Here is a 26,099-nt window from a genome sequence, read left to right as displayed (position 1 = left end):
GGCTGCAGTCACATGTCTGTTTCTATGTCCTGTCTCTCAGCAAGGCTGCTGTGCTGAGGCAAGGGCCGGTTTAATGGCCTCAGGGGGCCGCAGGTGGCACCCCCTTTTTGCTGGGAGTGCACAGCGCCATGTGTGGCTGCACTGCTCGCACACCCCTAAGGCCAGCCCTGGTAGAGATGTAAGTAAAACTTCATTCATTTCTATATATGCAGTAAGGGCTGCCCTTGCTGCACAATATCATCCTGCTGTGTAATAGGCTCGGTAAGCGAACGCCTATCTAGCAGATCGGCACTCGCTTACAGCAAATGTTGGCCCGTGTAATACAGCCCTTAGTTTATATAGATCAGGAAAGGGGATAGTGTACCTGTCGTTATAACTTTCAAATAGTTTGCAATATACATTCATTATTTTTTTGTTATCATGCTGTAAAACAAAGCTATACTTACAAGAAAGCCAGGTCCAGTCTCCTGAAGGCAGATTTTTAGACTTGTGCTGGTTAAAAAAAACAACAACAACAACTAAATACATGAAGTCCTGGCCAGAACAGAGAGTCACGGCTCAATGCGTCCATCAATCACATGACTACCTTCTCTGTGAGCGCTCACATGGCCTGGGATACACAGGACTTCCAGTGTTTAGACTCTGAACAAATCAGGAAGTGCCGTGTTTTCCATAATAACAAAAAAAAAAATGAATGTAAATTGCAAATCTACTGTTGCTTTAGGTTTTAAAAGTTATAACGACACTTTCGAAAGTTATAACGACAGTTATAACGACACTTTAAGCTCTCAAGCTGTTGCAAAACTGCAATTCCCACCATGCTTGAACATCCAAAGCTTTGGCTGTCCAGGCATGATGGGAATTTTAGTTTTGCAACAGCTGAAAGACCAAAGGTTCCATATCCCTGCTGTGGACCTTAGTAACTGAGATAGGTTAAACATTTCCAGCATTTTACAGTTCACCGAAAATGGTTTCGTGTAAGATGACCATCATTTATTAAGAGTTGCCATCTACTATAGTTTATGTAAATTTTCTGGTGTTGATTAGGCTGTGTTCCCATGTGTAGAGAAATGTATGTGGTCAAAACTATGTCCCTATGAACTATGCCCCCATAGGAGAGCAATGTTTCTAGGATCAATCAGAAACATTGTGCAGCTATTGGACTAATCTAAGCTAAGGACTCCTTTCTAGCCTCTGTAACCATACCCTCTCCTGCTAATCCCCGGTCACTTCTACCCATAACCATAACACAAGAGCCTGTTTTGTTAATAAATCCTTTATTTTTCTCCTCCATTATTTTGGTAGCCAGAAAATGTGTATGTATAGATGGCATAAGTGTATAAAAATAGCGTGTACGTATATAAGATGACCATGTGGAAGGATAACATGACAATATATATATTAGATGACCGTAAAAATGTATAATTGTGTGTGGCTGTGTATGTGTATAAAATTATTGTGTTTATATGGTTAAGTCCAGTGACAAAATTATTATCATGAAAAGGGTATTCCTTTTTCCCTAAGTTAAAAATAATATTGTGCTAATCCTCTTACAAAATAGAAAAAAAACACACTTTCCTAGTCCTGATCCTGTGTTGTTTCCCAGAAGTTCCAGGCTCTTCTGGTCCTCTCATCTTCATCATTCTTCCAAGACGGGTACTGATGCAACCAGTGACTGGCTGAACCAGCAGTCCCTGCTCCTGAACTCTCATTTTAGAGGGAAGAGGAATAGATTGAGGGACAGGATAGAGCCAATTTCAAGCTGCAGGGGAGCAGCGGGGCACCGGAGCAAGGTAAGTATGCCTTTTTTATTATGTAAGGGACACGGCACAATAGATTTTTATCCTATGGCCTGAATGCCCTTTAAAGTCTTTGTACACCACCTCAATGAATCAGAAACTATTTTAGGGATATGTAATTTTTTTCAGCTGTTTCAAGTCTTTACTTTAAAAAGAAAATTTAACATGTAGCAGAACTTTTTTTAAGATGGTTTACCTGGCCTTTTTGTTCCTTAGTGTTACCATTGGTTTGAATCGAAGCATACATTCTCTGTATGCCAATCATAAAGGCCTCTGTTTATTGAAGACTTTGACAATATTTTTGATAATTATCATATCTGGTAATGATGTCCACCTTAAAGTGTACCTTTTATGGCAGCTCGCTGCTGGATCAGCTGAGATTTCCTGTCTTAATCTGGAAGTTCAGATGTCCATAAACACAAACATGCAATGAGACTATAATCCACGACCCACATTCTGATCCAATGGTGGTCAGGTGAATTAATATCTCATTATGTGTTCATATACATGGAGCCCCAAAATTCTGGATTAAGAGAGGAAATCTTCACTGATCCGACTGCAGGCAATCACGACAGGTACATCTTAAAAGGGTTATCCAGCGCTACAAAAACATGGCCAATTTTGCCCCACTCTTGTCTCCAGTTCAGGTGTGGTTTGCAATTAAGCTCTATTTACTTCAATGGAACTGAGTTTCAAACCCCACCCCATCTGGAGACAAGAGTGGTGCAAAAGTGGCCATGTTATTGTAGCACTGGATAACCCCTTTTAAGGGTAGCTTCACACATACCGTATCGCAGCAGATTTAATGTGCGGATCTGAAGCAAATTTCATCTAAATAACTGAACACAGCATGAAATCTGCGCCATCAAATCTGCTGCAGATCTGCTGCGGATCCTGTACGTGTGAACCCACCCTAACAGTTTTCTTGACTTGTCTAGATGTTGACTGTAGCTGTTTCTGTGTTCTTCTGGACCTTTTGGTGTTGGCTAAGTATGGCAGTCGGTTTGGCCACTCGGTAAGTTTCTGCTATCATTCTATAGAATTATTTTTTTCAGCCTGCATCACTTGGAATGAACACTAGACCTTCTATCTCCTTAAAATGTCATAAAACAAAGAGGTAACCTGCCAAACTGGACCATAAAACCTCTCTGTCTTCATCCAAATACTTCTGAGCCATTAAAAAATGGTAGGACAATAAAATATTAATAATTCCTTCACAGTATTGGAATATGTTTCTTAAACCTTTTGAATTAAAGGAGACCTCCGGGGAAAAGTGAAAATCCAGAACGGCAGGATGTGGTAGTAACATAATAAAGAAACTACACTTACCCATCCCTGTGCTCCAGTTGCCAGTTTCCCCCGGATTCCAGTGTCATCACGAACCAGCAGGAAATACCCGCTCAGTCAGTCAGTGACTGCAGGTGTTCCATCTCAGTCACAAAATTGGGAACTACAGCAGGCTGGCGGGGATCCATTTGCAATGACACTGTGCTTCTCTATACTTACCTGCCTGCCCTGGATTTTTACATTATTCCCAGAGTTCTCCTTTTAAGCTGAAAGTCTACACCTCAGTCACGTAATGATGGCTGTGATTCACTTCCATTGTGATGGCGTACAGAGGCTAATCCGTGACACTGTGCAAATAGTATTGGACAGTTTTGGTTCTTATTAGCCCTCAATAAGGTGTAATAACATTTGTTTTTTGAACTATTGCACGTGCTTATTGCTAGATATAAACTAATTGCACTTCTAAAAAGGAATACTTGGAATTGCAATGTCACACAAGTGTATAGTTGCTACATAAGAAAGATAATAACTTCTTCCCAGACAAGACACAGTGCTACTAAGGAACTAAGGACATTGCTGGTTTTCTTCTGACACAACAATGCCTGGTGATGAGATGTCTTTCAGCATGTCAATTGGTATTATAGGAAGGTGAAGATTTCTCTTGGCCATACTTTGGATTGGTGGAACAACTCGTAGGTCAACAGTAGACATTGCTGAGGAGACCTGGAAGTGTTCCGTGTTAGTTTGTGAACTCAGCGGAATCTCTTCAGTGCTGGTATGAAGTGATGAGAACCCATCACTAAGATTTGGATCTTGTAAGGAATATGGTGGTGGATCATCTGCTGGGAGGTGTATTCCCAAGATCCCTGGCCCAACACAGTCTTCATAGCTAGAAGAAAAGAAATACACATTGAAACATATCCTTTCTATTGCCCAGGAATCTTGATATGGTTCTTCAAATAAATTATTGCTCAGTAGATACACAGTACGGTTTAGGAAGACAATAGTAGATCAAGTAAGCAAAGGTTTAAGCCCTCTGGTTCTTAGCAGGTGGAACATGATTTGCAGTAGACTGTGATTAGGACAACCATACGAGAACTTCAGGGCCATAATCAGAGAAGTTCAGATTAAACTGCCCTCAACAAACCAGCCAAGTAAAGTAAGCAGCCTGCTAAACGTAGCACTCTAGAATCATGAGTGCTTTAAAATAAATACTACTACTACTACTAAGCTAATTAATTTACTCAGTAGAATTAAATTGTGACATTCTGGCTGCCATCAACCACCACTAGGTAGTGCATTGGATCTTACAGAAGACAGACACATTTTAAAGAGGATGTCCAACATTTTTTTCCTATTGAACCAGGATTATGTTACCTCAGCAAGTTATAGATATAATGGTCACTGTCATAAGGTGAAGTCTCCTCTCTCCTCTCCATATTACACAGCAGCAGCACTTCCCTAACACTGTACATCCTTACACTACAATAGTAACAATATAGGGGAAGACTTATCACAGCCTGTGCAGGGGAGCAGTTACTCATAGCAACCAATCAGATTGCTTCTTTCATTTTTAAAAAGGCCTTAAAAAATTAAACCTAGAATCTGACTGGTTGCTATGGGTAACTGCTTCCCTGTTCCTTAGCACAAGTGTTGATAAATTACCCCCATACTTCCTTTATTTACTGTTTATAGCTCCAACCTATGCTGCAGTGCTGTACAGAGATTGTAGTCTGTCATGCTGTCCTTACTGCTGCAGTTTCTTCTGACCTTAGATGTTAGTTAGGTGTAAGGGGTGTGGCTAGAGAAATGTGGATGCATAACCATGCCCACCTGATGACTCACTATTTCCTCACTGGCAGGAACAGGAAACAGAAAGGGAACGTGACATCACAGGAAGTAAACACAGGCAGAGTGGTCATGTGACTAAGCCTGAGAACACAGTAAGTTCTCTAAATAAAAAATAGAAGTGTATGTAGAATATGCAACACCCGCAGAGGTCAATGCAATGCTAGTTTATTAAAATATCCTGGACAACCCCTTTAAGGTTTTAAAGGGGGATTTCTATCTCAGTGTGCCAAACACTTTCAGCATTGCATCCTCGCCGCCTGCTGCATTTACTGTATGTAAACTGAAGTTCACACTACAATAAAGACTATCGCACAGAATGGTGAGTGCCCTTGCATCTCTTCTTCTTTCTGTCTTACGCGAATATGATACATGACTTCTGACAAGTGCGCACCATCAATAGAAGTGTGGACTACAAGTGCAATACTCCACCTATCCTTCTAACGATTCCTTCCCGATGGAGGTAGTAGTACCGGTAACTGTATCTGTTGTGTTCTGAATCTGTCAGACTTTTATGTCATATTTTGTACAAATGCCAGAAAAGTCTGAGCTCTGAATACTCCTTTAACATAGTATGATTGCTTTGTGAAGAGAAGCAGCAGATTGGAACTGATAATTGTACCATGACTATTATAAACCCTACACCTAAGAGTTCATCACACAAACATGACAAACTTTCATTCTGTCATTTTAAAAAACCAAGGTTCATATTCAATGAAAGTAAGCACAAATCTTGAAAATTGTGAAGAAGTACAGTATTTTCCTGCGTATAAGACTACTTTTGAACCCAGGAAAATCCTCTAAAAAGTCAGGGATCGTCTTATACACTGGGTATACGCTTGGGCGGGTGCTGAGAAATCTCGGAACCAGACTGAAGAATCTGCGGTCACCGCATCTGGTGGAGCTAAAAAACAGCTGCATCCCCGATGAATGTTGCGACCGTATCAAGAGCAGTGCAAGCTGCAGGCATCCGGGTTATGTTAAAAAAGAGATACAGTAGAGTGGCGCTGTGTTCAGAAAAAAACACCTCTATCACCCGTCTGGCCGCCCTTGTATCCTACCGGAATTACTGTATCTCCTTCTCTGCCTCTCAGATCTCGCTGCTGTCTGATGGTTTTTATTAATTTTTATTTGGTGTGCATTGAGGGAGGGGCAGTCTTATACGGTGAGTATATCCCAAACTCTATATTTTAACTGGAAAAGTTAGCGGCCGTCTTATACGCCCAGTCGTATGGAAAATACGGGTATATTAGACAATTATATAACTCTTAATGAGGCAATTATTTACGTTTATTCACTGGAAATCTGTTATCATAGGAGGGTGGAGATAGCAGCAGCAATTCCTCTTTGGCAGTGTACTACCTGCTTTTAGATGTATTTTCTACATCCTTAGAGGAACCCTGTGTATAGCTGAGATGCAGCCGTTGCCTCCTCGCCTTTCTGTTCATGATCTTATTAAAAGCAGCTCTGTCTGCAGCTGTAAGCAGATGGACAGTAAATTTAGAAGTGAAGCTATCCAGGACAGGCGTCTAAAAGCAATTAGGATGTTGTGTGTCTAAAATATGCTGCAGGATAATACAGGAGATGATTACTTCATGCCAGCAGATGCTCCATAGACTCTGCAAAACAAATAAAGATGCCTGTTCTCAGTGAGTAAATGTCTGGCGAACAAACATCAGCGCACGTCAGGCTGATGAACTGAAGAACATTACCTCTGAGGGCAGGAGGAAGAACATGTCTGTCTCCAACAATGACATGGAATGATATTGTTAATAGGTTTAGGAAAATGCAACTCCACCCTCAAATGGAAATCCTGGAAATCAATCTATCTATCTATCTATCTATCTATCTATCTATCTATCTATCTATCTATCTATCTATCTATCTAGTGTGCATACTATGTACAGCAGCATATCAGGCCCATACTGGTCAATGTTATTATAATATTATGATCATACTGTATACTGTATACTGCCGTATTCCTCCCTACAAGACGAAAATATCTGTTGGGGCATGTCACTATTTTTTTTTGTCATGACTTCCATATAAAACCATCAGATTATAGGGGCCATGTTATAATCCAACACAGATCCAGAATATGGCTGTGCACAAAATGCCTCATGCTAGACATACAACCAACAATAAGGTAAAATTCCAGTCATGTATATGAAGATGAACATATCCCTTGGTTTAAAAAAAAAAAAAAAAAAAGTTAAAGAGGTTAACCAAGGTTACAGAAATATACCTTATTTCAAAAAACGGCACCACGTCTCTTCTCAGGTTGTGTGTGGAATTGCATCTTTACTGATTGACCCCAAAGGAGGAGAGCTGCAATACTACATACAAACCTTGAAAACGGACCAACAGTTCTATCCTTCTTAACCAATCCTCTTCTACCTTGAAGGTCACATTCCACCTGGCTACATTGCAAAAATTATACAACAATGTCCACCACATGTCCCCTTTACACCTCTCTGCGATAATCTCCCAACACATAACCTTCAATCCTCCAAGTGCATCTCACGTAGTTTGGAACTTGCCACAACACCGGACCATCCACTACCTTTGAAACCTTCTAAAGCAACATGAAAAGCCTACAATAACCATGCTGCCATTCCAATACCATCTATACAGCTTCTTTAATAACCTTTTGTCTTTTAAAGAGGCACTGTCATGATTTTTATTCTAAAGAAATCAACAGGGTTGTGATTGCAGTTCTACAATATAGTCATCTTCTAAGTTTAAGTCAATGTTACACATATGGCTGCTAGGTGTCTTTCTTCACTGCACATGTGTACAGATACTGCGCATCCACATGCAGTAGCAGAGAATCTTGGAGGTGCTTGCATGGTATGGTCAGCTCTCCTGTCAAAGCACCAAAACATCTGTAACCACACCGCGACATTTTACTAACTGAATTGTTGCATAACATAGAGCATAGTCTCCTTCTAAGCATGCATAGTTAATAATATAATTAGCAAATATTAATCATATCATTAGCCTATGCTTATTGCCCTCATTTGATATACACCTGCATATAATGCTGATTTAAACATAGAAAACATAGAAAAAGATAGAACAAAGTGAGTATATTGCAAAACTGCTTGTGATCACAACCCTTGTTGATTTATTTTTTTTGCAACAGATAAACTTTAACTGCCTTATTAGATGGCCTAAGCCCATCTGTAAATGAGCATCAATCTCAGCGATCAGTGCTCTTTTAAAGATCCTTCACAAAGTTCCATTCTATTTTATCAATATCCTCACCTAAAAAAAGGACATTGATAAAATAGAATGGGAAGATAGGCCACATAAATGGTGAAGGGTGTGAGACATAAACCATATCAGGGAAGACTTAAAGTGACACTGTCACCCCCTTTGTTCATTTTGACATCTCTACACAGGTGTAAAGGGTAAATTTAGTGTTTTTCATACCTTATTTCATATCATATGTCATGGTGCTTGTTCAAGTAAAAAGTGTCCTTTTATCAACTGCAGATTGTATTAAGTGGGCGTGGCCTCGCGGCATTAGCGCCACATAACCCCGCCCACAACGGCACAGTTGGCCCCGCCCCCTCGCCGGCCATTGGAACAGGCTGGCCGAAAGGTCTAGACCCCACCCCCTTTACGTTGGACAACCAATGGGCGTCAAGGGGGCGGGGCCAACCGGGCCATTGTGGGCGGGGTTAAGTGGCGCTAATGCCGCGAGGCCACGCCCACTTAATACAATCTGCAGTTGATAAAAGGACACTTTTTACTTGAACAAGCACCACGACGTATGATATGAAATAAGGTATGAAAAACGCTAAATTTACCCTTTACACCTGTGTAGAGATGTCAGAATGCACAAAGGGGGTGACAGTGTCACTTTAAGGATTTGAATCTGTATAGTCTGGAGGAAAGAAGGGAAAGGGGGACAAGATTGAAACCTGTAAGTATGTTAACCCCTTCGGGACCAGGCTAATTTTCGTTTTTGCATTTTCGTTTTTGCGTTTTCGTTTTTTCCTCCTTGTGCTTAAAAGGCCATAGCACTTGCATTTTTACACCTATAGACCCACATGAGCCCTTATTTTTTGCGTCACTAATTGTACTTTGCAATGGCATGCTGAATTTTTGCATTTGGTACACTACGAAACCAGAAAATTATTCAAAGTGTGGTGAAATTGAAAAAAAAAAAAACGCATTTCTTTTATTTGGGGGGAATGTGTTTTTACGCCATTCGCCCTGGGGTAAAACTGACTTGTTCCTCAAGTCGTTACGATTAAAACGATATATAACATGTATAACTTATATTGTATCTGATGACCTGTAAAAAATTCAAACCATTGTTAACAAATATACGTTCCTTAAAATCGCTCTATTCTTAGGCTTATAGCGCTTTTATCCTTTGGTCTATGGGGCTGTCATTTTTTGCGCCATGATGTGTTCTTTCTATCGGTACCTTGATTGCGCATATACGACTTTTTGATCACTTTTTATTACATTTTTTTCTGGATTTGATGCGACCAAAAATGCGCAATTTTGCACTTTGGGATTTTTTTGCGCTTACGCCGTTCACCGTGCGAGATCAGGAATGTGATTAATTAATAGATCGGGCGATTACGCACGCAGCGATAGCAAACATGATTATTTATTTATTTTTTTGTTTACTTTTATTTATAACCTGGGAAAAGGGGGGTGATTCAGACTTTTATTAGGGGAGGGGGCTTTTTACTAATAACAACACTTTTTTTTTTTTTTACACATATACTAGAAGCCCCCCTAGGGGACTTCTAGTATATACACTTTGATCTCTCATTGAGATCTTTGCTGTATAGATATACAGCAAAGATCAATGAGATAGGCACTCGTTTGCTTTCGGCTGCTGCAGCCGAATACAAACGAGTGCCGAGCCGGGGACGGCGCCATCTTGGACGAGTCCCCGGCCGGCATCAGACAGGGAGATCGCTTCCGGAGGAGCGATCTCCCCCACTAGACCCCAGGAAAGTGCTGCAGCCGGTAATCGGATGCAGCTGTCATGTTTGACAGCTGCATCTGATTACTGTATTAGCGGGCACGGCGATCGGCACGGCTAATACCGGTGGTCCCGGGCTACAAGCGGCACCCGGGACCGCCGCGGTTCAGAACGGGGTCGCCGCGCGGCCCCGCTCTGAACGCCTACACCCGCGCGAGGACGTACAGTTACGTCCTCGTGCGGGAAAGGGTTAAAGGACTAAATTTCAGAAGGGAAGTGTTTTTAGTAAAAAACTGAGCTCAAGAACAAGAGGACACAGAGAGAGGTTAGTTGGGGGGAAGATCAGAAGCAATGTGAGAAAGTATTACATGTCAATTCTTTCGGCGGAATGCGGAATCAGCGTACAGCCGGCGGAATTCCGCAGAGTTTATCTGTGAGAATTCCTCAATGTGAACCCACCCTTACACAGGGAGTTGTTCCACTGATGGCAGATGATTCTTTGGCACGTCAAAATGACCCGATCGGCTTTTTGATCACTACCCCTAATAAACAGGGCAATATGAAGCTGTTTAGCTGATAATTACCCTCATTTCTTGCCACCAGTCTGCCACTCATTTAGTTAATGTTTACTGTACTTGTCTTGTCTGTCTGTTTACTGTACTGTTTTTGTCTTTTTTGTTCTTAAACCACTTTTTTATATGTACAATGCCCTGCAATTAATGGTGCTTTAAAATAAATAATAATACTAATAAAATCTCTATAAAGGTCATTGTGACCTACAATTTTCCATTCACCCTATCATTAGGTTAATGTGGCCGCTGTACCCAACCATCAAAATCCCTCTTATATTAAATCCTGCGACCTCCTAACTGAAACTAAATTCGCCGTGAAGGGCAACAAGAAATATTCTGTCTGAGCATCTCATCTTTCCCTGTCCATTTCACATTAAATAAAGCAGATGAGCGCTAAAATACCAGCCACACCGGGATTTCATTTATTCTCTTAATAGGACATATTAGCGTGATGTCCATTTATCCTGCCTGTCAACTGTGATTTACTTAAATGCTACATTCTCCGTCTCACTGAACTATAAAAAAATCGAATGCACTATTTATTCCAAACGTTAAGGTTAAGTCGATTAAACAATTAACATCCTGGTATCTACCTGCACCAATTAACGTCTTATTCTAAGGCCGTATGTTATACAGGAAAGAGCTGCATGAAAGATGACACTTAATAGATGACAATTTTCCCCAGTAATTCTGGACAATTTAATAGTAGAAGACCTGCCATATATGTTATACCGGGTATTTTTTAGTGCAGGCAGAGGCACAACATGAACCTCCTGGAAGATCTACACCAGGCCCCCTGTCTACATATGCAGTTTATAATACAACTGGTATGGCAAAACTAGTTCTCGGCCCCCCTCAGGAACCAGGGCCTCTTCAGAACCTCCTACAGCTATTACCCTGACTGTAGGCCAAAGTAACTAATAGAATGGTAACATGAGATGTTTCAAACTTTCGGCCTACAACGGACCTTTTTAAGATGGTATGGTTGTAAATGTCAAACCTGCGGCCCTCCAGATACTGCAAATTTACAATTTCCATCATGTCTGGACCACCAAAGCTTTGGCTGTCCAGGCATAAGGGGAATTGTAGTTTTTGGCAGCGGGAGTGACATAGTTTTGACACATGTACGAAGCAACTTAAAGCTCCCTGTAGGACATGATTGGAGAACATCCATCTGCTGTATGGGCAGATGTGGTGTCTAATATGATATGGCTCTTTATCCCAGAGGTTGTATGACAGAGTTGACAGAGATAAAGTTCTACATATCAGAAACAGTGACAGATATTAATGACATAATTATCAGTCATATGTGCCTAACTAATAGTTATGCACGTAGGGCTTGGCATCAGATGTTGCCCTGGATAATTACATAGGCTTATATATGATTTTTTATAATAAGATTTGCAAACATTACCTAATGCTTTGTTAAAGAAGACAAATTTTTCCTTACCACGGCGGATAATCAGGATAAGATGCACTAAGTTCTAGGTATGAGTCAAATTCTATGGTTGGAGAAATGTCCCCTGTACAAACAGATCGCAAGTCACCGAATGAAGATGTTGCATAGGAGATTCCATCTGTAAGACATTGTATAAGACGTGGTAAACATAGTTGTTTACTTGACCACAATTGCCCACATCAAAGCTGCACAGTAGATACATCAACACGTGGAGAAGCAACATCAGTCAATATGCAATGACTGTTCAACTTCAACTTCTCTAAATGCTCATTAGGGCTATGTTCACACAACGTTTTCTATGCTCCGGTCAAAATGACGTCCGTCATTTTGAGTCTAAAATGACGTTCGTCATTTAGATGTCTGGCCTCCCCAGACGGAGAAAGAACGGTGAAAAACGGTGTGAACAACTAATTAAAAATGTCCACTGTATGCAAAAGACGTCCGAAAATAATGATCATGTTCATTATTTTGCCATCCGCAGCAAAAACGTCCGTCATTCAATACATTGTGCGCATTGGACGTCCGTCTTTCCATTGACTTTAATGCATTGCCCTTGCTGTCAGTTAAATCGCGACAAAGACGGTTGTTTTTTACAAATCAAAATTGAGCGCCTTTTCTCTATTTTTGACGTTGTGAAAACATAGCCTAAATGTGACATCCTTGATGTCAAGTAAACGCACCTTTCCACCATCTTATTGTGTGAGACATTAGGTAAACCTTACATATACCTATGAGTAGACCACAAGCGCACTTTACATATAAAAATAAAAACACAAGCACACTTGACAAAAAACATGCTATTTATATGGTCTATGTAGTGTGTAATACTAGAGACAACTGGGAGTTGTGCTTGTGGTCACTGACTGCAATGTTGCAGGTGCAGGAGCCAAGCCTCTGCCCCAGCATACTTTCCTAATTTGCACCGTGGGTAGGAGGAGGTGATACCACTATTGTAGAGGTAAAAATAAGTGAACAGATTGGGCAAGGCAGGAAAGGGACGTGGCCTCCTCCTGTTCCTAATTTATCAAAGTTTACACCTGGAAACGGGCGTAAACCAGGCAATAATCTACACCTGCTCCAGGCGTGTATGCGCCTCTTAGTAAATCCGGCTGAGAAAAGGGTGTGTGACTTATTTAAGACTGGCTACGATTCTGCCAGTCTTGATAAATGTCCCCATAGATGTCAGCAGAGTAGACAGTTCACAGCACTCATATGCAGCTAGCATACGACAATTACATTGGAAATAACAATATAGGGTTAGCTTTACACTTTTATGGTGCGTTCACACCTACAGGATCTGCAGCTGATTTTCTGCAGCAGATTTCATTTAAATAACTGAACACAGCATCAAATCTGCTGCAGATCTGCTGCAGATCCTGTAGGTGTGAACGCACCCTTACAAGGGTTCTGAAATGGCTGCAAGCAGTATTCCCGCCCCCCCCCCCCACTAAAATAACTAACTAAATAGACACCAGAAAGAAACCCACCAAACCCCTACTCAAGTCAAGGGGATCAATCAGGCATCTGTCTGCATCAGTTAGAGTCCGTTAATAAACAGACTATCCAGCTCAGTTTTTTTAAGCCGAGCTGACTCTTTGCTTACCATAGCTCATATTCTCCAGGTGCCAGTCTCTTTCACCTCCATCTTTCCTCAGACTTCCAATGATGATAGTAATACAGGACAGAAAGAGAACCAGTCCAATAACAATTCCGGCCAGGACCAATGGGGACACAGGAAGTGCAGGGTCATGGCTGCTTCGGATGTAACCAAAATACTCCAGAAAAGGGTTACTCTGGTTTAATTGAATTTCTGTAGGGATAAATGAAGTATGTTGAAGTTAATAGGTCCCTCTTGTACTGTACTTACCATTTTGTTGTATTGAAGCCTTAGTAGCCTTAAAACAGCTCACCTCAGCTGTTTCATGGTTTTACCACCCCCTTGAATCCCTTTAAACTGTATGGGTGCTCCCCAGATGCCCATACACATGTGGATGATGTGGGTGAGCAGCACTTTTCAATGTAGGCCTGTTCTAACGTGATGCAGTGAAAAGCGGAAATTATCTTTTAGGCCTCAGCTTTCTGCATGCAGCCACTAGAAGAGGCCTGGAGCATCTCTTTCTCCATGATGCTCTCATGGTGTGTCCCAGAGGAAGAGACACTCCCGGCCTCTAGTGGCTGCAGGCAGAAAGCTGTCTGAGGCCTTGAAGATGGTCAATGAGTGCCAGTGACTGCTGCAGGGAAACCCTGGTTAGTGTTTTGGTTTTTTTTGGCAATAAAGTCAGAGTGAAACTACCTTTTGGGGGCAATCTACAGGAGACACTGCCTACTGGGGATAGTTACAGTGGAAGGCACTTACTGGGGCAGTCTACGACCTACTGGGGATATCTATATGGGAACATTGTCTATGGGGGGCTACCTACCGGGGACACTGCCTACTGAGGCTATCTGCAGGGGTGGCATTGCTTACTGGGAGCCTATCTACAGGGAGACACTGTCTACTGAGAGCCTATTTACAGAGGGAAACTAACTACTAGGGGCTTATCTCTGGAAAAAACATTAGGGAGAAACATACAGGGGGAATATACCAGTTGTTGAGATGACCTGCCAACCTACTTTACTGTTCGGGACATCCAGGGAGAATTATTACTATTTAGGGCACTATAGATGGGAGGAAAGGTAAGCAGAAGGCTGAAAAAGTGCAGAGTCTAAAAATTTTTGTCCATCAGGTCCTGAAGAAATCATCCAAGCAGCCCATGCCAGATTGTTGCGCAAAAGCATAAATGACCAACTCCGATCAGAGAAGATGTTACCTGTGAGTAACTGGATGCAATTGCACTGTAATCTCTTAGATCAGGGGTGGGGAACCTTTTCCATGTCGAGGGCCGGTCGGGCATTAATAAAATCATTCGAGGGCCGCATACCGTGCGCGGCAGTTAGTAGCGGGGGTTTGCAGCACCCAGGGCAAGGCAAGGTATTGTTAGCCTAGTGCCCCTGCTATTGTAGTTAACCCCCAGCCATGTCCCTGGTAGCCTAGTTAACCCCCATCAGGCATGTCCCTGGTAGCCTAGTTAACCCCCCCAGTGATGCCTCTGGTAGCCTAGTTAACCCCCATCAGTCATGTCCCTGGTGGACTAGTTAACCCCCATCAGTCATGTCCCTGGTAGCCTAGTTAACCCGCATCAGTCTTGTCCCTGGTGGACTACTTAACCCCCATCAGGCATGTCCCTGGTAGCCTAGTTAACCCCCATCAGGCATATCCCTGGTAGCCTAGTTAACCCCCATCAGTCTTGTCCCTGGTAGCCTAGTTAACCCCCATCAGGCATGTCCCTGGTGGCCTAGTTAACCCCCATCAGGCCTGTCCCTGGTAGCCTAGTTAACCCCCATCAGGCCTGTCCCTGGTAGCCTAGTTAACCCCCCATCAGGCCTGTCCCTGGTAGCCTAGTTAACCCCCATTAGTCTTGTCCCTGGTGGCCTAGTTAACCCCCATCAGGCCTGTCCCTGGTGGCCTAGTTAACCCCCCCAGTCATGTCCCTGGTAGCCTAGTTAACCCCCATCAGGCATGTCCCTGGTGGACCAGTTAACCCCCATCAGGCATGTCCCTGGTAGCCTAGTTAACCCACATCAGTCATGTCCCTGGTAGCCTAGTTAACCCCCATCAGGCATGTCCCTGGTAGCCTAGTTAACCCCCCATCAGGCCTGTCCCTGGTGGCCTAGTTAACCCCCCATCAGGCCTGTCCCTGGTGGCCTAGTTAACCCCCATTAGTCATGTCCCTGGTGGCCTAGTTAACCCCCAACAGTCATGTCCCTGGTAGCCTAGTTAATCCCTCAGTCATGTCCCTGGTAGCCTAGTTAACCCCCCATCAGGCATGTCCCTGGTAGCCTAGTTAACCCCCCATCAGGCCTGTCCCTGGTGGCCTAGTTAACCCCCATTAGTCATGTCCCTGGTGGCCTAGTTAACCCCCAACAGTCATGTCCCTGGTAGCCTAGTTAACCCCCAACAGTCATGTCCCTGGTAGCCTAGTTAACCCCCCAGTCATGTCCCTGGTAGCCTAGTTAACCCCCATCAGGCATGTCCCTGGTGGACCAGTTAACCCCCAACAGTCATGTCCCGGGTAGCCTAGTTAACCCCCATCAGGCATGTCCCTGGTGGCCTAGTTATCCCCCCCATCAGGCATGTCCCTGGTGGACTAGTTAACCCCCAACAGTCATGTCCCTGGTAGCCTAGTTAACCCCCAACAGTCATGTCCCTGGTAGCCTAGTTAACCCCCAACAGTCATGTCCCTGGTGGACCAGTTAACCCCCAACAGTCATGTCCCTGGTGGACCAGTTAACCCCCAACAGTCTTGTCCCTGGTGGCCTAGTTATCCCCCCCCCAACAGTCATGTCCCTGGTGGACCAGTTAACCCCCAACAGTCATATGCCTGGTGGACCAGTAAACACCCAACAGTCATGTCCCTGGTGGACCAGTTAACCCCCAACAGTCTTGTCCCTAGTAGCCTAGTTATCCCCCCCCCCCCCCATCAGTCATGTCCCTGGTGGACTAGTTATCCCCCCCCATCAGTCATGTCCCTGGTAGCCTAGTTATCCCCCCCCATCAGTCATGTCCCTGGTAGCTTAGTTATTCCCCCCCCCCCATCAGTCATGTCCCTGGTAGCCTAGTTGTCCCCCCCCCCATCAGTCATGTCCCTGGTTGCCTAGTTGTCCCCCCCCCCCATCAGTCATGTCCCTGGTAGCCTAGTTGTCCCCCCCCCCATCAGTCATGTCCCTGGTAGCCTAGTTGTCCCCCCCCCCATCAGTCATGTCCCTGGTAGCCTAGTTGTCCCCCCCCCCATCAGTCATGTCCCTGGTAGCCTAGTTATTCCCCCCCCATCAGTCATGTCCCTGGTAGCCTAGTTGTCCCCCCCCCCCCATCAGTCATGTCCCTGGTAGCCTAGTTGTCCCCCCCCCCATCAGTCATGTCCCTGGTAGCCTAGTTATCCCCCCCCATCAGTCATGTCCCTGGTAGCCTAGTTGTCCCCCCCCCCATCAGTCATGTCCCTGGTAGCCTAGTTGTCCCCCCCCCCATCAGTCATGTCCCTGGTAGCCTAGTTGTCCCCCCCCCCCATCAGTCATGTCCCTGGTAGCCTAGTTGTCCCCCCCCCATCAGTCATGTCCCTGGTAGCCTATTTAACCCCCAAATAAAAAAAAATAAACATCCCACTCACCTCACCTCCGCCGAGGTCCTCTTCTCTCCCAGGTCCTCTGTGCCGGTCTTCTCCTGCAGGCGGCGCGCGATGAAATGACGTCATCGCGCGCGGCCCGCAGGAGACTGAAGACACGCGCCGCTTTGGAGGAGGAAGGAGCCGACACAGACAGCACGGCAGCTGTCACAGAGGATGCTGTGTGCGCCGGCTCCTTCCTTCCTCCAGAGCAGCGCGTGTCACAGGGGAGCCGCGGGCCGCATCGGGAGGTCTCAGGGGCCGGATGCGGCCCGCGGGCCGGAGGTTCCCCACCCCTGTCTTAGATGGTCTTCTGAGACTGTATAGAGCTGGTATCTATCACTGTATGCAGGCATAGCAGTCTGTATATAGTGTTTTTATTTTAATTTAATAGCAGTATGGTTAATAAGTGGTTACAGTTTGGCAGAATTATTTTTCGTTGTTAATTTATTTTCATCTTGTGCTTCATTGAAAGTCTACTAGTAAGCAGAAGAATAAAAAAAATTAAAAAGTGTATGCATTAGCCTAGTGTCAGGACAGTGCCTTTGCGCTCCTCTATTCGAGCTGTGCGGCGCAGAAGGCACTGTCTCCTGAGCCTTGGACTTGTCTCAGTTTATTTAGCCCCACCCCTTTTGCCTGTCAGGTTTTGGCAATGAAGGAGTTACTCTGCTCTGGATTCCTTTAGCTGTTTGATGCTGTTTCTCTTGATGGACAGGTACCTCTGTCTGAAAGGATTTACTTGCACAGATGGATTCAGGAGGCTCCAGGTCCATTATAAGTAGTCTGATACTCCAGCAGTCTAATACTGGCTATTGAGTTATATTCTGCTACAGCTTATACCTCTGCTATTGTCTGTGTATTTCTGACCTTTGGCTTTGTTTCCTGACTTCCCTGTTTGCAGCCTGCCCTGACCTTACCGTCGGACTTTGACTATTTTTTAAAATCTTGATTTTGGACTTTTGCCTCCCGACGTTACCTGGATTGCCTCCTGACCTGGATTGTCTACTCTGGCCCATTGTGTTTGTTTTGTCTGTCACTGTTGTGTGTTACATTTTATCAGTGTAGGGACTGTCCTTGTGGTTGTCCACAGCCGCCTAGGGCTGTCCGTGGCAAGTAGGCAGGGACAGTGGGCGGGTTCAGCTAGGGCTCACTGTCTCTGTCCTGTCTTACTGCCCTTTGCCACTACTCGACGCTAACACCTAGTATACAGATGAGCTTTGGTCAAGTGTTCCATTATATCTCTACAAAGTGCACCGAATGTGTACTTTTGTCCTAGTATAAACACGGCATCAGACCTACAACATTAACATTTAGTGGGTTGATTCTTACATTGACTGATCAACAATTACTTGGATTATGTCACCTTGACCAGTGTTTCTCAATGTTCCTAAGTAACCCCTACTGAAAAAATGACATCAAATGACAGAATCGGCAAAAAATGTGACCCCATAGACATGGCATGTAAAGACCTAAGATAGAAGTACCATAGACTCCAGCAGGTTCTTGTAGACAGTATAACCTATAGTACCTTGTCATTTCTACTGTTACATGAGACCAAAACCTATATATTTTATTATTTTATTCTTCATTGTCCTCAATACATTTTAAATGATCTATTTCTACCTGCTTTGGCCCTTTTATAGCATTCTTTCTTTGGCTCTTTTTTTATATAGAGTAGTATCTTCAGGCTATATAGAAAGATTGTGCTTTCTGATTTAGAAATGTGTCTATCAGTTGTTTGAGTGACAGGAACAGCGAGATTAGAAAGAACCTTGAGAGTTCATTTTTGACTAGAGGTAGATATTTTTAATTGCTCCTTCCAGCCTTTTGATAACCCATTCCCCCACTTTGTCTGAAACGATTTGTTCCCAAAGATAACACTGGTTATGCTTCAGAACACTGGTGATAAACACGAAAGATGAAGCTGAACTTTAATTCCTAGGGCTCAATCGCATAAATGGTTGATAAGACTTTTTCTAAGTGGAGCCAATTGTGATAAAGCAATAAGGTATTATTAATACCTTTTCATTTTTGTAAAAGTTTTTTTTTCTTTTTGTATAAAGTTAAATGAAATGATCACAGTACTTTCATTTTGTAATTACCCATCCATAGCAATTAGATCCCTAATACAGAGGTATAACCTAAAGCTCCTGGAGAGCTCATGTAAATAGTTTCCCTGGCTGTCTCTGCACTCTGTAATGCAGGAGAGTTAAGGTCAAGATCAAGTTACTTGTGACCTTACTGTGTAGAAACAGTTGGCCAGGGACACTGTTTTCGTGAGAAAAATCTAACCTGCTTATATGTCTATATAGTGCACAAGGCAATAAGGATGAAGTTCGGCACAGTTTTTGGGATATTAGCAGTTTATTTCCTATGTTAATGAGCTGTTTTGGTGCACTTGGTGAGGGATGGCGAAAATGGCGCCGAGGATAAAGATAAGATCATCTCTAGAGATGAGCGAACATGCCGGATTTCTGGTTCGTACGAACCAGAAATCTCGGCATCTGACTCCCGCTGTCTGCCGACTCCGTGCAGCGGGTGGATACAGCGTAAGGAACGCCTAAAAAACTGGGATACAGCCTATAGCATAGGCTGTATCCCAGTTTTCTAGGCGTTCCTTACGCTGTATCCACCCGCTGCACTGAGACGGCAGACAGTGGGAGTCAGATGCTGAGATTTCTAGTTTGTACGAACCAGAAATCCGTCAGGTTCGCTCATCTCTAATCATAACCAAAGAAGAAAGCCTAAGATAGAGAAAACTATGCACATCCCAATGTAAAATTAAAATATACTTTATTGAAATAGCAAACTAAAAACAAACTGTATATATTTTAAGCCCTCCCGGTCAGGGTCCTCTTTCCGCATGTACCAGTCTGCCATTTGCCTTCATGTAATGTGTTTTGATCTTGAATTGTTCCTGTTTGTTACCCCTATCGCTTGTATAGCACTCTGGAATTAAGGGCTCTCTATTAATGAACTATCATAATAATAATAATCATAATAATAACTATACAGAATGTAAAAGTTACCAGAGAAGGGACACAATATCAACCCTACCTTACTAGCCAAGGACACGCTTACATGCAATGTATTGCCTCCTCCAATTTCCTTACCTCAATATCACATAATAAAGACCCCTAATGGAGTCAGGTTCATACTGACGAGGGGCGTGGGGAAGGGTCGTGCCAGGACCACTCTTCATCCTTTTACTGGGTTTATTACAATCCATTGGTGAGGTTGTTTTTTGCACCTGTTTTTATTGTGCTTATATAATTAAGTGTATAACTTTACCACTGTACTTGCTGCACTTTGTCACTTGATGCATGTATGTTCTATATGTATTCATCATTTGTTATTTTGAATTCCAGTGCATGAAGCATGGTGCACACTTTCCCTGTCTCTTGATTATGTGATATTGAGGGGAGGTGGTTGAGGGAAGGCAATACATTGTAAGCCTCCTTCTCGGGCCATTTTTACATTCTGTATACAGTTTGTTTTTAGTCTGCTATTTCAATAAAGTAAATTATAATTTTAAATTGTGATGTGCACTTTTTTTTAGACTTTTTTCTTTGGCTATGATTATATGGATTTTCTAAGATAGTGTATTGGCACTCCTTGCACTTTATCCAGCCACTGTGCACCTCCAATATTAGGTTCATGAAGATGAAGTTAAGAACCTTACCTTCATCCTCAGCACTCTGTGCACTATATGGACATATCAGCAGGTTAGATTCTTCTAACAGTCGGGGGTTTCCCCTAATTCATCAGATTATTGTTTGAAATAGGATTAACATTTTATAAATCTGAGGACCCAGTCTAACATCTCCTTATAGCTTCCTGGACCTTTTCGAGTGTCTCAGGAATGTTAGTAAGAAGCAAAAAAGTTGAATAGAGCAACAAATATTTGTGATCAAACATCATCAATGGTGATTGGGGATCATTTGTGATTGTATCCTTTGAACGGATTAGTAGAGCTAACAACATAGACATACATGATGTCATCAAAGTCAAAGTTGAGTCTTTTTACTTTTTATTCAGAGTGACTCCTCTCTTTGACAGGGATGTCTTTGCAATTATTTTTCTTGTACAGCAATTTATTCTTATTTTATAAGCCCATTTGGACATTACGAGTCACAGATAATGCAAATCCTTACACTTGTAATTTTTTCATGCCAGCTGCTAAGTGCTGCCATTAATTAATTCCATTATAAAATTACCCTACTAATTACGTGAAAAAATAGCTTTTCTTGCTAGAAATACTCGGAGGGATAAGTTGGCATCTGCTGGTTTTTGCTGTCTTCTACACCCTGGGAATTATCACATTAAGCTCCAAAACAAGTTTTAGAATGAATCCAGTGCTGAGAGGAGATGAAGGAGGGGGCCTGTGCTTCTTAAGATTGAAGGGAATTTGTCTTGTTTATTGTGTGTTCGTCTTTTCATTGTAATGGGCACTCTTCTTGTTACAGATTTTTCTCGCTCACTTCCCCTCATTCCCCTGGCATTATTAGAAAGTGATTATAAAGAATAGAAGTGGTACATTGAAGGCAGACACATGTCAATAATGCAAATTAGCCAGTCTAGGATTCCATTAACAGGGCTGTCTCAGGAAGACAACCCTTCTCCATAGTTCCAGACAGGGCATTTGGATACCAGAGAGTGGAGTCCCCTGCTCAGGGCTTCTATGTTTAGGAGCAGAGAGGCCTTACATAAAGTGTCTGTGATATAGACAGACAGTCTTCTACAATCGGCCAATTAAATCAATGGTTGGTTGTAATACTACATTTCCACAGCAGTTGGCCCCTTTCTCCTCAGCAATAGCTAATGATCACTGGGGGTTTATTTAGTTTAAAAGTTGGTTTTATTTAAAGAGAAATTGTGATTCTGCAACAGCTTGGGGGGGGGGGGGGGTAAATTGTGATATAATTTGTTGTTCACACATGTGTCTATTGACCACTGCATCAATGCTGAGGTGATGAACTATGGGTGCGATTTCACAATGTGTCTCAGTCAGTTACGGATCTACCCAACAGACTTAATGATATATTGCATCATTACAATGAGAACAGTACATGGGCCTTTTACCACTTTTCACTGTCATAGTATACTAGGAAGTTATCTTCAGTGGAAGGGCATTCATAAGAAAGGTTACATGGTCAAACAATTATGATCACACATTGTTTGTATACCCGTCTTTATGCCTCAAACCTTCGCTGTGTTTTCTAGCCACCCTTTTCTGGAGATTATCCAGATTTACAACTAAGATGTTGTGTAACCTCCACTGATATTTTTAAATGAATTGATAATAGATAGATAACCCCCATTTCCCCCTCTTCCTGTGTTTTTCTTTTTATTAACGAATCCCCTTTGAAGTGTCCTCGATGTTTTGCTTGTGGGATTGCCCCTACTTGTATTGTATTCCAGACAACTGCTATAATCCAAGTAGTACACTTACTTGTGCATGTCACCTTGATTGACATGTAAGAGCTAGAAGAGCTGGAAGGTCACTCAAGGTTTGTGTCTCTTCCGTTCTATTTGGTTAATTAACTATATTTCTGGGCTGAAAAACGCGAAGACAAGAAATAGATCAGAACACATAATATTATCATGCGATGAATTTATTAAAGTATCCATTTTAGAAAATTCAGAGTAAATAGAAGAAAGATCTCCAATTTAGCACACTCATCTACATGCCTGGATGGACAATCTGCTGAGCTGGGCAAATTCCCAGTGGGTCACTCAGTTTGTGAATCACTGGGCCGCCAGGGTCATTATCTATTACTCAAAGTAGAGAACAGCTACTGTGAAAATCTCCCACTTTGGAGGACCCAAAGAATCCATGGATTACACTCATAGTTGACTGATTTCAAATAGACACTGGGGGACATTTATTATATGTGGCGTTTTTTAGAAGGGGCTTAAAAATGTCCCCACTGTGCTGATGCTTCGTTGATTTATGTAATGGCGCACTGCCTCTACATAAATCCCCTGTGTGCACAGAATGAAACCTACGCCAGCCCAGACCTGGCATAGGTTTCCTCATCATTTTTCTGTGAGAAAAATGATAAATTCAGTGCACCCAGAGTCCGCTCCCCCCATCCCCCCCCCTCCCCAGCGAGCGTAGAGGGGCCAATTGCGAAAATGTATTCACAAAACAGGTGTTTGCTAAAAAATTTATTCACATCTGCCCCTTTTACGACAAAAAAAATAAAACTTTTAGCATGATAAATGTCCCCCACTGTGTAAATGTCCCCTCTTACAGGGGTGCAGGTAGATTGAATACTTGTTATTGGGTTTTCCCATTGGTTACAGCTTATTGTTGGGGGACCAATCTATCAAAGATGTTTTATCCAAAGTCAACAACCCATTTGAAAATGTTTGCAATTTGCCATAGTTAAATTAAAAGAGCAGTCAATACACTTCAAACACATACTAACATGTAATTTGACTCTATTGCTCCTAATGTGCATGTTAGAGACAGGAAATACAATTATGAGGAACTGATATGAATACAGAAAACTTACTGACAGGCAACAAACAGCAGCTCACCCACGCCTTCCCATATTTACAAATGCATGGAGAAAACAGGAACCAATACCGAAAACTATAGCAGTAGTAATATCTGGTCAAAAGGTAGTGTTCTTTATTAATCTATGTTAAAAAGATACATCCAAATGAAACAAAAGTGTGATAGGCTTACACCTTTCAGCCTCAAGGGACTTATTTATTAAAATGGATAAAGAACACTGCCTTTTACATGACGATATTACTACTGACGAATTATCGTTTTCTCTTGAAATGATATGATCGGTGACAATCTCAGTACAGTTGGACATGTTGGCACCATTTAAGCAGTGGAAATTAATGAACATAAAGTTTATGGTGGCAGAGCCCACTAAAATTGGCTGGAGATAGCATGTATTTCGCTAGCTGATATGTCCCTTACCCTCATTCTTGGCACAATTCCCATGCAGTTAGTAATTATATCCTTACGGTAACTGAGCAGTATGGAGCACTGGGGGTGCCCCACACGGTAACAGGGGTAGCTTGGTGCTCTGGGGGTAGTAGCCCTTCCCCCTGTGCTCGAAATCGCCCAATTAGCATAAGGATCTAACTATTACCTGCACAGGAATGGTACCAAGGATGAAGGTAAGAGACATACCTCATCCTCAGTGCTCTGTGCACAAAAGGGACATACCTTTAAGGGTATGTTCCCACTGAGCAAATCAGGCGTAATTGTGCCGCGGAATCCTGTCTGCCTCAGTGTGCCATAGCCTGTCTATGGGAGAGCGCACGCTCTCCCATAGACAGGCTGTAGCACACTGAGGCGGGCGGGATTACGCGGTGGAAAGTTCCACCATGGTATTCCGCCTGATTTACTCTGATTTACATACCAGTTGTATTTTTAAAAAATTCTACAACTTTTTTATTTACTTGATGCATCAATACTTTTGCAATCTGCCAGATTGGTTCTTGTTGCCAGTGAATGGGAAAATTTTTGTGTACATCCAGTGGTTAAAGACTTGTGCAGACCTAATATGACCTAATACAGCTGAGGGTTTGTTTTAATTGTATCTAGTCTATGCAGTATTTTGTGAGGTTTAGCTAACAGTGAATTGTCTAGACTAGATACTATTTTAGCAAACCCTCAATCGTGAAAAATACTTTGTAAGTATTAGGTGTTTTCCAGCATTATTTTTATTAGGTTATAATACTAAAACATTTTACATGACTTTCAGATATCTGTGCCAGGTTTCCTATTAAAGTGATACTCGAGCGAAAAGCGTTTCCCCAGTAATTGAAACACATTACAAAGTTATATAACTTTGTAATATGCTTCAATCACCTATCTGCCCCCCTTCCCTATCTTTTCTCCTCTCAACCCCCCACCAGGAAGTGAAGTAAACTCATTCTTATCTAATGACTGTTGACCCTAGGCTGCTCTGTGGCAGCCATTTTGTGACAATGACATCATCAAGAGGGAGGCGGGTCTAAGCCCTGTTAGGCCAGCCTCCCTTTGTCAGATGACACTGGTTGCTAAGCTCTGATTGGCTGAGCAAGCTGTAAGCAGTTCTGTAGAGGCAGTTAGACATCACAGGAGACAAAGTGCATCATGGGAAAGCCCAAACCAGGAAGTGAATAAAAAATGAAGCCACCAACTGGAGCTTCAATTCAGTTTTTTTTTTTTTAACATGCCGGAGTTGTCCTTTAAGGTCTTTCTTTACCGTAATGTGACCATGGCAGAAGTCGCGTGATTGGCTGGTACAGTCACATGTAAAGGTGGCATGTTATCTCTGCAGGGGGATAAAAAAGACCCCTCCTGGCTGCTGGCATGGTATTGTTGCCTTGACAACTTGACTGTTTGGATCTCAGAACCCCACGTTTAAACTTCTGGCAGCAGACATGTCTGGAGTTGTCACCTTACACTAACAGCAAACAGTGATTTTGATAATGGGAAGAAATAGAAATATAATCTTTGAAAATCATTAAGCTTAGTAAAATGATGGAACTTTATTAACATAAAATCAGAAAAAAGGGAGGTGTATACAAACACTGATGCATGAAATAATGCAATATAGGAGTCTAGATCATCCAGCGTGTGCTTCTAAACCTTCCCTTCCACAAGGTCCTACATTTGCATTTCATTGTTTATGGCATTCTATGAATGTTTACAGCCATCACTGTATAGAAAAGGATGTTTGCTTTCTGCAGAGGCCTTGCAAGGGTTAACCGGCCAAATCCTACCATCTTAAGGCCTACAGTATACAATCTTCATGCACAATAGATTATCCACGTAATCCAGCTATCAAAATCAACATCTCTCTTACCAGCAGTGAAGAGCAGTTTCTCCTGTCCCCATGGAGCTTAGTCCCAGGCTGTAGAAGGAAGAAGCAGTATCTGGCATAGAAAGAAATGACAAGAGCAGATGGGAAAAAGGTGTTTCCAGTGTTCCTTTGTGGAAATGTACGAGACTAAACTCCCCCC

At 42.7% G+C, this 26,099-nt stretch overlaps 1 protein-coding gene across 1 annotated transcript; it reads right to left on the bottom strand.

Moving 5' to 3' along the window:
* Positions 1–1,260: 1,260 nt before the first annotated feature.
* BEAN1 (brain expressed associated with NEDD4 1) lies at positions 1,261–26,099 on the bottom strand. The gene is made up of 5 exons (XM_069966031.1): positions 25,943–26,099; positions 22,570–22,674; positions 13,523–13,729; positions 11,911–12,037; positions 1,261–3,975 (listed from the first exon to the last, which is right to left on the bottom strand). Exons 2-5 carry the CDS (start codon positions 22,592–22,594, stop codon positions 3,651–3,653), a joined length of 684 nt encoding a protein of 227 aa, XP_069822132.1. The 5' UTR covers positions 22,595–22,674; positions 25,943–26,099; the 3' UTR covers positions 1,261–3,650.

Source organism: Dendropsophus ebraccatus, chromosome 4, assembly GCF_027789765.1.
Source record: "Dendropsophus ebraccatus isolate aDenEbr1 chromosome 4, aDenEbr1.pat, whole genome shotgun sequence".
NCBI lineage: Eukaryota > Metazoa > Chordata > Amphibia > Anura > Hylidae > Dendropsophus > Dendropsophus ebraccatus.
This window is presented reverse-complemented; position numbering and strand designations above follow the sequence as displayed.